This window comes from Zalophus californianus, chromosome 11 (assembly GCF_009762305.2).
Source record: "Zalophus californianus isolate mZalCal1 chromosome 11, mZalCal1.pri.v2, whole genome shotgun sequence".
In the NCBI taxonomy this organism is placed as follows: Eukaryota; Metazoa; Chordata; class Mammalia; order Carnivora; family Otariidae; genus Zalophus; species Zalophus californianus.
This window is the reverse complement of record NC_045605.1, coordinates 63,151,785-63,169,067: the sequence shown is the minus strand read 5'-3', so window position 1 is coordinate 63,169,067 and position 17,283 is coordinate 63,151,785. Positions and strand designations below refer to the sequence as shown.

General features: G+C 42.5%; 1 protein-coding gene across 2 annotated transcripts in view; it reads right to left on the bottom strand.

The window, feature by feature from the left end:
* Positions 1-17,283, bottom strand: part of SYT9 (synaptotagmin 9) — a 210,776-nt gene that overhangs the window by 136,138 nt on the left and 57,355 nt on the right. For both annotated transcript variants that reach the window (XR_003517242.1, XM_027577800.1), the window contains exon 2: positions 5,616-5,967. Coding sequence is in view for 1 of the 2 variants with exons in the window: in XM_027577800.1 (XP_027433601.1) it covers positions 5,616-5,967 (352 nt within the window). In the remaining variant the exon portion in view is untranslated. The remainder of the gene's footprint in view (positions 1-5,615; positions 5,968-17,283) is intronic.

The following is a 17,283-nucleotide window of genomic DNA, read 5'->3' as shown; positions in this document are numbered from 1 at the left end:
TGAATTAACCAGTTCCAGGGTCCCACTTCGAGCCCCCAAAGTCTTGGTCCCTGAACCATGACCCAAAAAGCCAACTACTTCCACTGGATTTTAAGAAAGAGGACAATACCACAATTCACCAAATACAAATGTGCAAAGCAAGGGGTCAGGTAGGGTGGAAGGCACAAAGAGGCAAAGCCTAGTCACTGCCTGCAAGGAGTTGGCTGGCCAGGGCGGTGATAAAATAGTCAAATGCTAACTACACAGCAGGTCAGAAGAGGAGAAGAACTGACCAGACGTTAAGGAGCCACACAGGCAGAGACAGAGGCCGCTGGCTTGGGGAATGGTCATGGAGGAAACGGTACTCTCCCCAAGCCTGGCTACTTAACTTGGCCTCATATTATCAGCCTCCAAATTGATGCTATAGACCTCAATAGGGAAATTAAGGAAGTTTCCATCTTGGCTCCCAGCCCTCCAGCAGGATAGGATCTTCAACTTTTCTGCCTCCACAGCCTTCTCCTCACACGCGCCTACATCTTCCATCCAGGTTCTGTGGGAGAGCCAACGCCCATCATTGCCACCATCCCTTCCACCTCTGGGTCTCCCATGCAATTCCAGGCAACCCGCCATCACTTCAGTGACCCCATCTCAGAGGTGACACTTGGCCTATCCTTTCCCTGGTTCTGGGGCACCGGTGTCGACAGAGCTTCGGGGTTCAAGGAGAGGAAAGAGAGAAGCAAACTGTGATTTCAGAACCACATGGGTTTCTTTACGAGGTTCAAGTCAAGACAAGGAAGTTTGGAAACAATGGGGATAGGATTGTTTCCCTTCTTGGAAACTCTCTGGGTGATAGAGAGGAGAGAGTTGGGTTGTCCTGAGCCACAGACAGACACAGAAGAGGAAAGTCTCAGACAGGGGCAGATGCAGTGAACTGACTACAGGGCAGAAGGAAATGGGGATCTTTCTTAGCACAGGATTCAGAGGCTTCCAGAATGAATGATATAAGAAAGATGTAAGCATCACACCTTTGCCAGTGGAGGTGTGTGGTCAAGTGGAGTCGGAAACTCTGATGCATGACCTGCTTCTTCCCACACCTTCCACCCAAGTTAAACAAGTTTGAAATCTTGGTGTCACTTCCAATATTTTATTCCCTATTTCTAAGATGAGCTTATGTCCACCAACACCTTCTCAAAAGTAGCTCACAACTCATGCCTCTTTCCACTTCCATTGCTTCCAACTGAGTTCAGGCCTATCATCACAGGCCTGAATCAGCCAGCCCCTATAGCCAGCCTTCACACTGTCCCAAGCATCTTAGACATTCCTGCCAGATTCATCTAAAGAGCAATTTGAGCACTTCAATGTGTGTAACTGGTGCTCTTCTCGTCTATTTCCCCAACTAGGCTGTGGACCTTTTGAGGTTAGGGCTGTATTTTTTTTTATCTCTTTATTACCAGCACATGATATAGAACTTTGCACATAGCAGATGTTTAATACAACTGTCTAGAGTAAATATATAAATGCAAAGGACATAACAGTTTCCAATAATTAAATCCCAGTAGAGAAAATGCACATTTACATCTAGTGTCAGAATCTCACAGGAATTGAGAGAGGTCTAAGCAGCTTCCATTTTTGAAGCCATCAGTTTATTAAAACCTGAAGAGATATCTAAGAGTAATTAAAAAAACTGTTGTGTTTAAATGTTTACATCTAACCAATGTTTTCAACACACACACACACACACACACACACACACACACACACACACACAGCTTAATAGAATCATGCTACTCTTAGAGTAATTACAATATTTAATACCAGCATACCACTTACTAAAGTTGTGACCAGCAATGGGACCGGAATCTAAAAATGCAATGATTGTCATCTTCTTTCAACTCTGTCAGAATATTTCTGTGACTCTAGGGATTGCTTAGTTCAGATGTAAGGCCAAAAGTCTACGTATAAGGCTCTGAATGAAGGTAAGTCCTTGGACAAAAGGCCTTCCACCAGTTTCATCCCATATAGGCCCTTCCTCAGTTTACACTTCTGGCCTTTTGCCATTCTCATCAGCAGAGCACAAGTGGCTGGATACTGATGAAGGTATTCTGTCAATCATTCAGGCAAAATGTCTGCTCTACGCCAGGGGCTGCACTAGGTGTTAGATACATAGGGTGAAAACAAAGCAGACGTGGTCTCCGAGCTCGGAGAACTCAGAGATTAGAGAGGGGGTACAGGTGATAAGCAAACAAATAATCATTGAGTTAGAGTTCAATCCTGTAAAGAAATGCAAGCAAGGCAGCATGTGAGAGAATGAAGAGTGGGAAGGGGTCGAGGAAAGGGCACATACTTCAGACAGGGTGGTCGGGGAGGTCTTTCTGAGGAGGTGGTGCTTTAGGTGGGACATTAAAGCTGCAAAGGAGCTGGAGAGGAAAAGGAAAAGCATTCCAGGTAGAGGGAACTGCATGTGTGAAGGCCTCCAGGCAGGAAAAGGCAGGGGTACTGAAGGCACTGAGAGAGAGGCTAGCGTAGCTGGAACATGACAAGCTTTCCCAGGAAAAGCTTCCTATTGAGTTCATGTCCTCCGGGGTAGTGCTGCTTGGAGTTGAGGCAGAGAGCTGACGGAAGGAGACTGTGGCAATAACATGCAGGCCCTAACAGACCTAATAAAAAGATGGTAGTGTGGCAATTGAAATTTTTATAAAACTAAAGTGTTACCTAGGTCCCATCTTGAGATGTGAATCAGGAAATGCATTAGGTGGCCTGTCAAGGTTCCTTCTATTTTGAGGATCCAGGGATTTTTTAAAATTTGGAATAGAGATCTCTAAAATGTTCTGGTATTGAAGCATTCTGAAAAAAAAAATCCATATTCCCAGAATATTACACAAAAGGGATTTCATCTAAATTGAAAAGAATGAACAGGAACTTTGGAGGGTTCTAATAGTAACTGAGCCAACTAGAAACAGAATGTTAACATGCTTGATCTTGGGAAAACAACAGAAAGTCATCCTGACCAGAAACCCTCCGAGGAGATAAAACAATGCCATCTTTAGGGCCTTCCATAGACATTGGTAGGAGCCGCACATATTCCAGCTCAAGAGGCCAGGAGAAGGTGAGCTTCCCAATATCAATGCTGTGACAGAAGCTATGCCGATGAGTCACAGGGACAGCAGGGATGCCCTTAACAGGGAGTCTAAGCCTTATGTTCTGTGGGTCAAGAAGGTGTCCTGGGACCCTCGGGACAAGTCACAACAGCTGCAGGAGGGAAGCAGTAAGAAAGAAAGAGACAGCAGTGAGGAAGTAAGGAAAATCATGAGAAAAAAAAGGAAGAAATAAGAACTAGCAGAGCAGACTGTTGAGAGCCGTCTCAGCACAGAGTACCCGCGCTCCCCAAATTCAGTATCACAGATGTTACTTAAAAAATAATGTTAAAAATGTTTTGGAACATGAAGGAAATTTCATTCATTTCTCCCATTTTGTCAGTAAAAAAGGGTTTGTGTTTGTTTATAACATAACATAATCCCTCAAGAATTAAAAGACCATACACGACTCATTAGGGTGAGACCATGAATCATAGGTATGTATTTTCAGACATAACCCATAACACTAGGTCAGTAGTAATTTAGATAAGAATGTTTTAAGTGCATAATGATGCAAACTATCAGTATTAGGTCAAATGCAGCTGGAAAGAGTTTAGTTTTCTTATGGTCAGATATCACTAAACTTGATTTGGCCATAAGAGAAGATAATTACATGACTCCAAAATTAAAATAAATCTAAATGTAAAGTTCATTTTATAGGGATAATTCCTTTGCTTTCCCCTTTTTGTCTTTTTCTCCTTCTATCCCATTTCCATAAATCAGTGGTGAAGATACCAGTTTTTATTTTTTTACCACAGCTTTTATTTTTAAATGAAATATATTTCTTGAGGTGTAGAGTACTTAAACATTTTTCTAAAATAAATATTGTGATAATTAGAGTGATATGACTGCTGTCAAGTCATTAGAATTATGGCAGAGTCCTCAGATCCATAATCTAATAGAAAGCACAGTACTATCTATCACCTTGTGGTGATGGGACGCGGATCAGAAAAATTAACGTGCAGGGTAAAACCGAATAGGAGACAATTTTAATGGATCCTCCATCTGAAAGATTCTGGTTATTGAAGTACTGAAGGAATTTTATCCTGAATCTGCACAACTGCATGAACGCCATGACAGCATCAAACAGAGCTCCAGTTATATTTAAGTCTATATTTAAAGAGAAATCCTAGTGAGAAAATCTGAGGAGTTCTTCTAAATCAAATGGCAAACAACCATCCATTTCCTCACAGAGGAATATTTTAGGTTTAGCTCTTTGATTCAGAATTGGAAATGATGCTAAAATAGGTTTGTGGAAAAATTAAATTATAAACTGTCATATTCCATCCCACTTAATGGGAATGTGCAGTCTCTAGGATAAACTCGATTAACATTAAAAAGGGTAAAATCTTATTTCTGTTTCTAGAGAACAAATAAGAAAGATTTTTTAAAAATGCCCCCAAACTTTCCGAATGGCAGCACAGGTTATTCCTCTGGCTATCGCTCTAGCAAATATTTTCATTTAAAAAAAGCTGCTTCCTTTATCTCTCTTTCTGAAATCTCCTATTAAAAGTGGATCTTTATATCCAGTGATTCAGAATTGGCTGTTTAACCTCAAAGACACATCTGCAACACATCTGAATCTTGGGAGAAGCCAGTCGCAGTGAGAAGGATCATGACAAGAGCAATACTGAAATGAAAACGGCAGCTCGGGCTTTGGAGCGCTTACCAGGTGCAGCCTGTGCAAAGCGCATGAAGTGCATGTTCCTGCTTCATTCTTAAAACCACCCATACGTTCCTGTTCTCACTATTCCTCTCTCACAGAAGAGGAAATGGAGACATGGAGGCTAAGTAATAGATCCAGGGTCACACATATAAGTAAAGCCAGTTCACCTGACCCCAGAGCCCTTGCTTTTTATCACTGCACGATACGATTTCTCGACCGCTTCAAGCACAGAGCATCCGGCCCACTGAAAGAGTGACCCTGGGCCTGGTACTCTAGGCCTTGCAAAGGCTGAAGATGGACAAAGACCTCCAGCCACTTCGTGGACTACAAAGACAGCCTGTGTGTGAGAGCTCGGCTAGGTCGGAAGCACGGAGTGTAAGGCCGGTAGCACTAGGAAGGCCGCGGGAAGAGCCGTTAAGAGCTCAGGCGCCAGTACTAGATGAACCAGGGTTCAAACCCTGAGCGCACACCAACAAATGACTTTTTTACTTAAACTCTTTGACTTAAGTTTCTTCTTGTGTGAAATGAAAATGATAACTTTTGCATCTCACGCAAAGTTGTGGACTATAGTAAAATAATGCACAGGAAGGTCTTAGAACTTGACATGTCACTATTCTTATTATGGACTAAGTGGAGACTATGTAGAGAGCTCAGGAGAGGTAAGGAACCTCACTGGAGCATAGGAAGCACCCCGTTTTCCCATATTCACATCTCTGACACTGAATGGACCTGTGAAAGGTTACAGGCCCCAGGGCTCATCAGTGCTACTGCTGGCAAGGGAGGGAAGTGAGGTGGTCCCTGCCTTTGCATTCGGAAAGGAAAGGGGCGTTACTGACCGAGCCGACGAGCTTGGCGCTGTGACTTGGCGCTGCACATGGATGCCATGGGCACAGTTCTCCTGGCCCCTGGCCTGGGTCGAGAGGGGAATGTCAGGGGAGGTGTGGCTGATCTTCATGGAGGAGTCAGGGCAGGGGGTGGGAGGGTCTAGGAAGCCCTCACTGTTCTCCTGCTCATTGGTCTCTGTGTCCGTGTAGTTAAGAGGTTCCCGATTGTTGTCTTTGCTACCAGACAGCAGGCCTCGTTCTCGCCACGGAACCCAGCAGAGTTTCCAAGACACGAAGAGAGACACCCCAAAGAGCGCGAGGCCGCAGGCAGTGACCACAAGGGTCAGCAGGCTCACCGAGATATCTGCAAAGAAGCAAAGGTCAAAGGTCAGTGTGATGGCTCTTCCTGTGCCCATCCATTGCACAGTGTGGGCAGAATGACCCTTTCATCCCTTCATCCCTCAGGAGCTGGCCACAGGGCCACCTGATGCCAGCACGGGGACAGTGAGACTCAGACACAGCACAGAGAAGGGAACATGCAGGCAATATTTCAAAACAATGAACAGTCTGCTCTAGCAAGAGACAGAGCATATTCAGGGAGACCAGGAACGTCCTCCAAGTCAACAGAGACCCTACACCACGGCAATTACAAAGCACTGAGGTTTCGTGAGCAGGGTGGTTTCAGCGGTCCTTAAAAATTACTCGGTCATTTCAGAGAGCTGTATAATAGAACTTGGGAACTGTTTAAGCCACAACTTTCTTAAACAAGAGAAACTAGAGTGCTTTCTTTCTCTTTCTGATATGACTTTTAAGGGTCTAAGCAAAATGAAGCTCAAGTCCTCTGAAGCCTCAAGAATACCCCCCCAGCCAGTGGCCAGGTGCCCAGGACCCAGCGCCGACCATCACAGTTTGGATTCCTCAGTAGCAGACCCTGAGACAAGTATTCAAGAGCAGGTGGTTTATTTAGAAGGCGAAGAAAGCACAGGCAGGGGAGTAGGGAGGTGGTCCAGGGAAGGCAGCCAGCAAAGGGGGCTTTACCAAGCCAGTTACCACAGATGGAGGGGACACCTCCTAGGCAAGCGTCACACCTCAGTCACCCCACACAAGGGGCATTTCCCACCTGCAGCACGAGGGGCAAAGTAAGCTTCAAGGGCCAAAAAATCCCACATTCAAATAAATGCAGCAGCTGGCCTGTGGAGGTCAGCAGGCATGCGCCGAAGTGGTGAGGGTGCGTGGATATGGCGACGCAACCACAGCATCTGCTACCTGGACCGTGTGGCCTCCGCTAGGGTCCATGCCAGCGCAGGGGCTATGCCCCTAACTCCCAGAACAAAGTCCAACCTCTTCCACGCTTCTGCCCCATGCTACAGTGGAGCCAGGGAGGCTGAGGCATCAACTGGAGCCCATTCCTGGCACTGTGGTGGTTGTAAACCCCTTTCTTTCAAGGACACTCCCACCTGCCCCTACTGTGCCCCATTACACTCAGGAGCTCCAAGGATTCTCCCAGGTTTTGCCTTTACAGTCCATCATCAATATTTGCATTGCTTCAGCCAAAGTTTTCTGAATGTCCATTACGTGCCAGGTACTGTGCTAGGTTTTGGAGATAGTACAAGGCGGGGGGGGGCATGACAGACACATTCCATACCTTCTTCATAGACTCATATTCTTGTGAAGGACATAATTAGGAATAAGTTAATTTTCACAATATCAATTATCCATAGCATGCCAACGATCCATGACATGAGATAACTGGTATTTCTGCTGAGGCATGCATGTGAGCCCCTACTGGGAGTCACTCACCTGCTGAGCCAAGCTGACCCCCCACTATCTGTGTGCTTTTCAACATGACTCTGAAGGTACTTGATCATTCTTATGAAATGATAAATCAGTTTCTTCATGAAAAATTGCTCTTGAGACAATGCCAGCTGCCAGGACTGGTGATGGATCTAATGTATCTCCTCTATGCCTCCCCATCAATCTTTGTCCTTTTGGTGAAATAGTATTCTATCTCTGCTCAACAACACTGGAGTTTCACATGGGCAAGTGAGCTCAAATCTGCCACCTTTCTCTCCTCAGCTCCCGCTGCAAGGGGTTCAGCAAACTATCCAACAGTTGAAAACAAGGATGGGTTCCATCAGGCCATCCATGAACCAGTAACATTGAGGAATTTCTGGAACTGTTTTAAAGGAAAGCCAATTAGTACTGAACATTGAACACAAGCAAATGAAGGGACACTAAGGAAACAATAAAAATTAAAACTCCCAGGTGCAAAGCAGCAAGGGTAGGGATGGGGGCAGGAAAGAGAGTCAGTGGGGGCAAAGTAAAGGGCACCAGAAATCACAACTCTTTGGAGCCCCAACGTGAGGTAGGAAGAGGGCATGGTCTGGCCACAGGCTCCACTGGGTTCTGACGGCTCACACAGAGAGTGGAAAACTTGTCAGCACAAACTTCTAGGATAGGTGGCAGATCTGGGGATGCAGAAAGGAGGAGACTCTGTCCCAGTTAATCAACCTGCCACAGCAAACATCAACTCCCACCTTGTCCAATAAAATCTAAAACAGGCCCCACACCACAGTGAAATCCCTTAATCATTCTGTAATTCAAACGGAGGCAAAACTCCTCGCCTGTGTCCTGTCAATCACTTGGGCACTGTCCCAAAACAGACACGGCTACAAGACACCAGCAAAGGCTGGAGCTGGGGCACGCTGGGAAGCAGTAGGGTTTAGTAGGGCAATGTGCTAATTATATCGTTATTCACCAAATATTCGCTCTTCCCCACCACAGCACCCCCTACGCTGAGGAAGGAGATTCAAGCCCAAGCCCTAGATGGTTGGTTTTGTCTACGTGACTTGCTCTAGTCAATAAAATAAGAGTAGATATGGCCCATGCCACCTCTGACCAGGGCACTCTTGGCTTCCACCTTCTGCCATGAGAAGAAATCTTAAATAAAGCTCAGTCTTCCAACTTAGGTGCTATAATGGGAAGACTTGTGGCACAGGTCCAAAGTCCAGAGTGAGGAACAAACTTAAACCTGACTCCCAGACTGGGGCAGAGCTGCAGCTGATCCTCAGATCCATGAGCAAAACCTAAATAGTTGATGTTCTAAGTCACTAACATTTTGAAGGTGTTTGTTACCATGGCAAAAAAGCTGACTAATACACATGATTATATAATTTATTGTCCAAAGCTGGGACACCTTTAAGAGAGAGAAAGGTGGGGGCACGTGGGTGACTCAGTCAGTTAAGCATCTGACTCTTGATTTTGGCTAGGTCATGATCTCAGGGTCATGGGATCGAGTCCTGCATTGGGCTCATTCTCCCTCTTCCTCTGCCCATCCCCCACATGCATGCACTCTCTCTCTAAATAAATCTTTTAAAAAAAGAGAGAGAGAAGGGGTGATATTAATAATCACTTGGGACAAGAGAGTTCACCCAGTACTTAGGGTAAACCAAAGCATATGGTCACTCTGGACTCATCACCCTGGTACAACATAACCTCTCAGGGTTAATGTGGCATAGACAACATGCTAAGTAAAAGAAATTAAAGCCTAGGCCCACTTTTGCTAGTAACTACAGGGCCCTGATCCAACTCAGGAATGACCCCAGCTTGTTAGCTGACTCCCAACTCGTGCACCCAAAAACATAGCTTGCTCATAAGTCCAGTCATGGGGGATCCATGAGAGCAAGAATCTTGTCTATCTCAGCTTTGAATGTCAAACAACTAAAAGAATGCCTGGCACAGAGTAGGCATTCATTAAATGTCTGACGACACCCACCTGAGGAGCCCTATAGCCACCTGCTACATTTACCACGAATTATGGCTGTGACTTGCAAACTCTAGGAGGTACTACTCACATTCATAATCATTATAGATGTTTGTGCATATAGGTATTACAGAGAATTGCTGGCAAATGGCAAAAATGATTTTTTCTTATTCACACAAAGGTGCCGTGTGGGTTAGCAATGGACCAGGGAATACCTTCCAGGAGAAACCAGTGGTGACCTACACAGACACACCAACCACTAAGCACAATCATCTGGGCTTCTATTTTGCAAACAACTCAGGGTTTTTCTGTACACTTTTTTCTCTTTTTTCAGAACAAGGTGTTAGAAAACTGTTGTGGAGTGACCATGGCCATAGATACTACCCACTTCAGACTCACGACCTTAGGAAAGGAAGAAGGAGAATCAGCTCAGAGTCACATAATAGTTTTGCTTAGAAGAGAAGTTATTTCTTAAGTTAGGTGGTAGGTACATGGCCATTTGTTTTATGATTGATCCCGGAACCATATGTATTCACTATATATATTCTTTGGCATTTATGGCATATTTCATAACAAAAACTAAAAAAAAATAGTAACATCAAAAAATAATTATTCTAAAGATAAATTTCCTAAAAAATGGGGAAGTATAATTAGTTCTTTTGACCAAGAGCCAAGAGAATAACCAGATGGTGATTCAGGGATGAAAGGAGGCAAATGGCAACCTAGTTCTGATCAGATCCCTGGAGGTGCTGCTGCTTGGGGGTGACTGTGCATGAAAACTGTACCCAGACCTGACATAGGGTACATTCTTCCAGGGAAGATGTGGCATAGAAGACCCTGCCATTAGGACTGACCATCAGAACTCTCTTCTCCCTGCTATTAGATGTAGCCATTGGACATGACATACTGTAGCAAGACCCCTCAACACCAGATCCAAGACACCATGACATCCCTACACTCAACAGATATCCCAGCTATATACCTACAATCCTAAGGGATCCATGCAAGCCTCAAGACTTGTTTTGGAATGGCAAACATTATTGTCCAATGAATGAAAGGCTTGAGCGTCCATACACTACATATGGACAGATGAATAGTCATCGTTCCCCTAAACTGCAATGTGCCATGAAGAACACATACACTGACAACCAAAGAAAAGTGATGGGCCAACTGAGCAGCCCAAAAGAAGTTAACCAACATTAAATAACTTAATGCAAGAGGCAAATTAATTCCCATACTCAGTGAGATATATAAAATTATGACTAAAACTAAGAAGTATGGCTGCGGTAGTGATAGAATCAGACAGGCTCAAGATCCCACCTGATCTAAGAAAAGAAGACTGTAGCCCTAGAATTCTACAGCTAGCCACATTATCACAAGAGAGAGAAAAAAGGCATTTTCAAGCAGTCGATGACTCAGAAAATATACCATTCTCCTTCTTAAGGATAAACTTTCTCCTGCATAAAACCTAAGGAAATTCTCCAAACAAAAATTTATGTCAGAATAGAGAACCCAAGAAAGGAAGGACATACTATATAAGATACACACTTACATACTGTGTTTCACAAGAATTAGTCATAAGCAAAGGAAATAGCACAAAGTGCATTAAATCTAAATAATTGCTGGTTATGAGGTTATGAAGTTTAATGTAACTGTTCAGGAAAAAAAAACTTAAAGGAGCAAAAACTTAAAAAAAAACTTAAAAGAGCAAAGAAGTTGGCGGGGATGCGGAGAAAAGGGAACCCTCCTACACTGTTGGTGGGAATGCAAGCTGGTGCAGCCACTCTGGAAAACAGTATGGAGGTTCCTCAAACAGTTGAAAATAGAGCTACCATATAACCCAGCAATTGCACTACTGGGTATTTACCCCAAAGATACAAATGTAGGGATCCATAGGGGTACATGCACCCTGATGTTTATAGCAGCAATGTCCACAATAGCCAAACTGTGGAAAGAGCCAAGATGTCCATCGACAGGTGAATGGATAAAGAAGATGTGGTCCGTATATACAATGGAATATTATACAGCCATCAAAAGGAATGAAATCTTGCCATTTGCAACGATGTGGATGGAATTGGAGGGTATTTTGCTGAGCAAAATAAGTCAATCAGAGAAAGACATGTATCAGATGATCTCACTGATATGAGGAATTCTTAACCTCAGGAAACAAACGGAGGGTTGCTGGAGTGGTGGGGGGTGGGAGGGATGGGGTAGCTGCGTGATAGACACTGAGGTGGGTATGTGCTATGGTGAGCGCTGTGAATTGGGTAAGACTGTTGAATCACAGACACGTACCTCTGAAACAAATAATACATTATATGTTAAAAAAAAAAAAGAAGAGGAAAATAGCAGGAGGGGAAGAATGAAGTGGGGGTAATCGGAGGGGGAGACGAACCACGAGAGACTATGGACTCTGAGAAACAAACTGAGGGTTCTAGAGGGGAGGGGGGTGGGGGGATGGGTTAGCCTGGTGATGGGTATTAAAAAGGGCACATACTGCATGGAGCACTGGGTGTTATATGCAAACAATGAATCATGGAACACTACATCAAAAACTAATGATGTAATGTATGGTGATTAACATAACATAATAAAAAAAGTCAATACTTAAAAAATAAAAAAAATAAAAATAAATAAAAGAGCAAAGAAATGATGCTATACACACACTTAGTTCCAACAATTCCAACAAATTCTTTTCCTTCTGGGAGGCAGAAGAAGGAAGGAAGTAAAAACAAATTGAATGTCCTATATTGTTAGCATGCAGAAATTATCAATACTTCAACTTGATATTGATAAGGAAGTATAGGTGCAAATATGTATATAAAATATTTAAGGGGGACTTTGATTCATAATGGTACATCTGATATATATATATTAATATCCTCTCCTTCTTGAGACTCCCATTAAATGATAGGACGTAAATAAAAAAATATAAATGACAATCACAAGGAGTACAGCACAAGACAATCGACCAACTAAAAAACTTTTCTGGAAGACTGTATGTAGATAGAGAAGCAGCAGAGGATGCAGAGGGCAATACACCAAAGGGGTAGGCAACCTGACCTAGTGAACTCAGCCTCAGGACACAGACATTTCCAGTATGGCGGCAGCTAAGACTGAGATATGGAGCTAAAAATATGGGCATGGATTGAAAATTTTCAACAAAATATTGTTCAACCTGTCTAGGGAGAAACCAAGGCAACTAGTGTGAGAATTAGTGCCCAAGAGCAAAATCCTCCACATTCTCACAAAAAATGTAACCCTTTAAATACCCTTAAAGTAAATTTTGCCTGTTGAAATATCATCCACAGATACATAGCCTCATAGTTAGCTTTTCTACCGCTTCATTATTAAATATGACTAAGCTGCAAAGAATCACCAGCCATGTAAGGAAATCTTACAGCATCCAGATCAATGTATAAAAGCCAAAAAGAGGTTCCCAGAGAATACAGATAAATAAGGGAGGAAACAAGAATTTTTCATTCACAGGGTATTTCCAGAAGGTTTTTGATCCATTAAATCAGAGTAGACTACTAGTAAATGAATGAATAAGACAGTGTTCTTAGAAGTAAAATAAAATGATTGCTGAAATATATTAAAAATTTCATAGAGGGAGGGGGTGGGGGGATGGGGTAACTGGGTGATGGATATGAAGGAGGGCACGTGTTGTGGTAAGCACTGGGTGTTATACACAACTAATGAATTGTTGAACACTACATCAAAAACTAATGATGTACTATATGCTGGCTAATGGAACATAATAAAAAAAAAAACTTCCCCCCTAGGGAAGAGAGATTTCATAGAGGGCAGAGAGTTTCTGATTCAGTAGGTCTGCCTAACAAGTTCCTAGGTGCTGCCGCTGCTACTGGTCTGGGATATACTCTTGAGAACTGCTTGGCCTGTTGTTGAACATCAATGAATGAGCCAACTAATATGTATAAAGTGCAGAAAGGCAAGAAGAGAAGTCACACCTCCTCCTGACCTCAAGAAGCTTAGCTTCTGGCTAGAGAACCACAAACTGCATATTCAGGAACCATAAGCAACAAGGTGCAGAATCTGATACCTATGGAAATTCTAAGAGGTGATGCTAAGTAGACTACGGACCACTCAGTCGGCCACTCTGCGGAAAACTTAGAGATGTATTTTAGGGAGCTGTTGCCCATGGGACTACCCTGGCCTAACTAGTGATGGGAGCTGATCAAGAAATATTTTTCATTTTTGTCTCCTGGATGGACAATTCCTACATTTCAGGCTCCTGAAAAGATTGCAGAAGAACAAGAAACAGTTGCTTGCTTGTGTGCCAACTCAAAAGCTAATCCTTTCATTTGTTTTCCATTAATTCCTGTTTCATCTCTCTGTCCCTCATACCCTCTCTCTAGGATCACATTCCCAATAAGCTATCTGCACACAATCCTTTTTCTCAGTGTAATATTGTGATTTATAATAACAAATATCTATTGGAAAAATATGTAAGAGAGGGTAAAGTCAAGGAACATCTACCTGAAGTGGACCAAACAAAGACAACAGGAAACTTAAGTGAAAGATATGAGATACAGACTATGCATTCAGAAGATCTAATATCTACATTTTCCAGAAAGTGAAGACAGAGAAAATGAAGGTAAAAACCATCAGTGAAAAAAATTTTTCATTCCCTAGAACTGAAGGACAAATTACAGGAGTCCACCGAGCACCTACAATAAAATAACCCTACCTTAGACACATTATTGTGAAATTTTGGAACAAAAAAAAAAATTAGGGAAAAATCATAAAAGCTTGAGAGACAAAAATAACATGAACACAAAGAAATTAGAACCACACTGGTACTGGCCTTTTCATAAAAAAACACCAGATAATGGAATAATGCCTACAAACTTCTGAGGAAAACTTATGCTCAAGTTAGAATTCTATACCCAATCATACTGCCAATACAGTATAAGGGCCAAAAACATCAGCAAGATTACTTTCTATGCACCTATCATAGGAAGTTACTTGAGGATAAATGTATGAGATGAAAACAGGAAAGAAGAAGACAGCGTGTACAGAAGTGGCAACTCCGCTCAGAAGACCAGCGATGGCTCTGTGTGAGAGGTCAGTGGCGCACCTAGAGAGGAGTCAGTCCAGCCTGAAGCAGGAAGACTGGGCTCAAGGGAGGAGGCCTCCTCACATGAAGAGGACTTGAAAATAAATAAACGACATTACGGAGAGTTTAGCTTCTAATGACATTATTACTTGTCTTCGAATAGAGGAGGGGGGAGAAATTAGGCATTCCAGGAGGAAAACTCTTTGGGAAAAGGAAAAATAATCACAGTATACCTTTTGGTTCTGTACTAGATAAAATTTTATATTCATGATAACATGAACACCATTTATTGATTTCCCACCCTTAGAATCAAGCAATAGACAAAGCATGGAAGATATAAGTATGATGGTGGAACAGAATGCAAATTCAACTCTAACAATTTAAATTCATAGAAAAGATGTCAGAAATTAAAAGGTAGAAAGAGGCAAGAAGCTAATGGCAAGATTGAAGGTTGCCTTCCAAAATGAGGGAAACAAGACATACTGTCTACAATTGATAGACACTGGTACATATTGATATTTTCACGCTAACAGTATTTATTTTTTTTAAAGATTTTATTGATTTATTTGAGAGAGAGAGAGAAACACCATGAGAGGGAAGAGGGTCAGAGGGAGAAGCAGGCTCCCCACTGAGTCGGGAGCCCGATGTGGGACTCGATCCCAGGACTCCGGGATCATGACCTGAGCCGAAGGCAGTTGCCCAACCAACTGAGCCACCCAGGTGCCCCTAACAGTATTTATTTTTACATTAAAAACCATGCAGAGATACAGCAAGCCATTTCTGTGGGGATGAAATTAGAAGGGACTTTCACTTCCATATTAACTTCTTACAAAGAACAAGTGTTACTGAGAAGAAAAAAAAGAGATTTTTTTCAAGCTACTGTAGAATGTAAAGCATATATGGTTTAGTACATTCTGGTGAACTTGGGTCTGTAATCCCAAAGCATTTCTGAAAACAGTCCTTATTTAATTCTGCTCCTTGGTATATAAGGAACAAATGAATGAAAATCTTGATAATCGTTATAGTAATGATCTTCTGAGTCCTTAGCACAGTTTTCCTTCCAAGTCAAACCTATAAAAGATATCCATCCTTGTCTACTCATCTTTGTTCAGACTTCTTGATTCATAAAAAAAATATCAAGGTGCTGACATAGGTTATCAACCTTTCACTTTGCTAATACGAATGTTAAAATGTAACTCATTTACTATCACAGTCACATCATACAAGAAAGAGCATTTTAACACCAAAAACAGATGGCCTTCCCTTAAAATACTGTATTGAACTTTATGAATAAAACCATTCCACTGTCCTTATTTTGCCAGTTTGCTTCAGACCTGTGAGAGCCTCGTAGAGGATACCCAAGGCACCAGAGACTGAGAACCACTGTCCTAGTCTCTCACATGTCAGTCTGGCTTCAGCTCTACTTCTTACGGCAACAAACACAGCTCAGGGCAAAACAGGGAAAGGGATGATGTTTTTGATATCCACCCCAGCCTTCCTATCCCAAGCTCTCCTCTTTCAACTGCCCTCCCAACCTCATGTCATCCCAGAGGACTGGAATTTTTGAAGAGATTACTTTGTAACCTAAAGATTTTGTGTCTGTGTCTAGTCCTCTCCTGCCCAGAGGAAACGGACAATGATGACACGGAGGAGCCAGCTGATGCTCAGGATGAACGAAATGTGGTATTTCCAGGGTAGGGGAAGGAAGCTAGGGAGCCCAACTGAGAAGGGAAGCAAAAAAGATCAGAACCAGAAAAATGGTGCTGAGCACTGGGCCTGAGATGGAGTGTGACATAAAAAAGAAGAGGAAAGTCATGGTCAGAAGCTCAGATGATAGGACCTGGCTTAAAAGACTGGTGCAAAATGAAGTAAGGCAAATGGCTTGAGGTCACTGATATGCTCATCTACATAAGACTTACCTTTTAATAAAAGGATTAGAGGTAGCCTAAAAATATATATACCGCCCTGGGTGCCTGGGTGGCTCGGTCAGTGGAGGCTCAGGTCATGATCAGGGTTGTGAGATCCAGCCCCGTGTGGGCTCTGCGCTTGGCAGGGTGTCTGCCAGAGATTCTCCCTCTCCCTCTGCCTCTGCCCCCCGCCCCACTCATGTGTGCATGTGCATGCTCTCTTTTCCTCTAAAGTAAATAAATCTTTAAGAAATATATATGTGTGTGTGTGTATGTATATAAACACACACGCACAGCACAATAAGATAAAATAAACTTGGTGAGGAAATCAGGAGTGAAGAAAAATAATAAAATGAAGCTCAAGTCAGGGGCAAGGTACATAGCCAAAAAACACACGTGAAACTTTGTAAAGTCGCCAGAAGTGGCTACAGAATTGGCTCCCAACATCCCACTTGTCAGAGAGAAGAATGAAACATAACTAATTATGTGATTCAGCATCCAAAACACTCTACAATTAAGAAACATTTGAGACAAGGAAAATTTTAACTAGCAATGTAATGATATTAGAGATTACTGTTAACTACTTTCTAGATAGAATAATTATATTGTGGTTATGTTGTGTGGATACATATGAAAACATTCAAATGATATCTGGAATTTGTTTCAAATTACAGATGAAACGAGACTGACCACGGGTTAGTAGTTGAAACTGAGTAATGAGTCTGTGGAGTTTATTATATTAGTCTCTCTACTTCTGACAATTTCTTAATGAAAAATAAAAAACAAAACGTCTTTTGGTCAGGAAAAACGTGGACCCCTGACTCCAGTCTTAGATTTTCTTTTTTAATAGGTCTTGGGTGAAGACCTTTAATCTCCATTTCTAATAAACATCTCAGATTTCAGATTAAACTAATGCAGATGGTATATAGA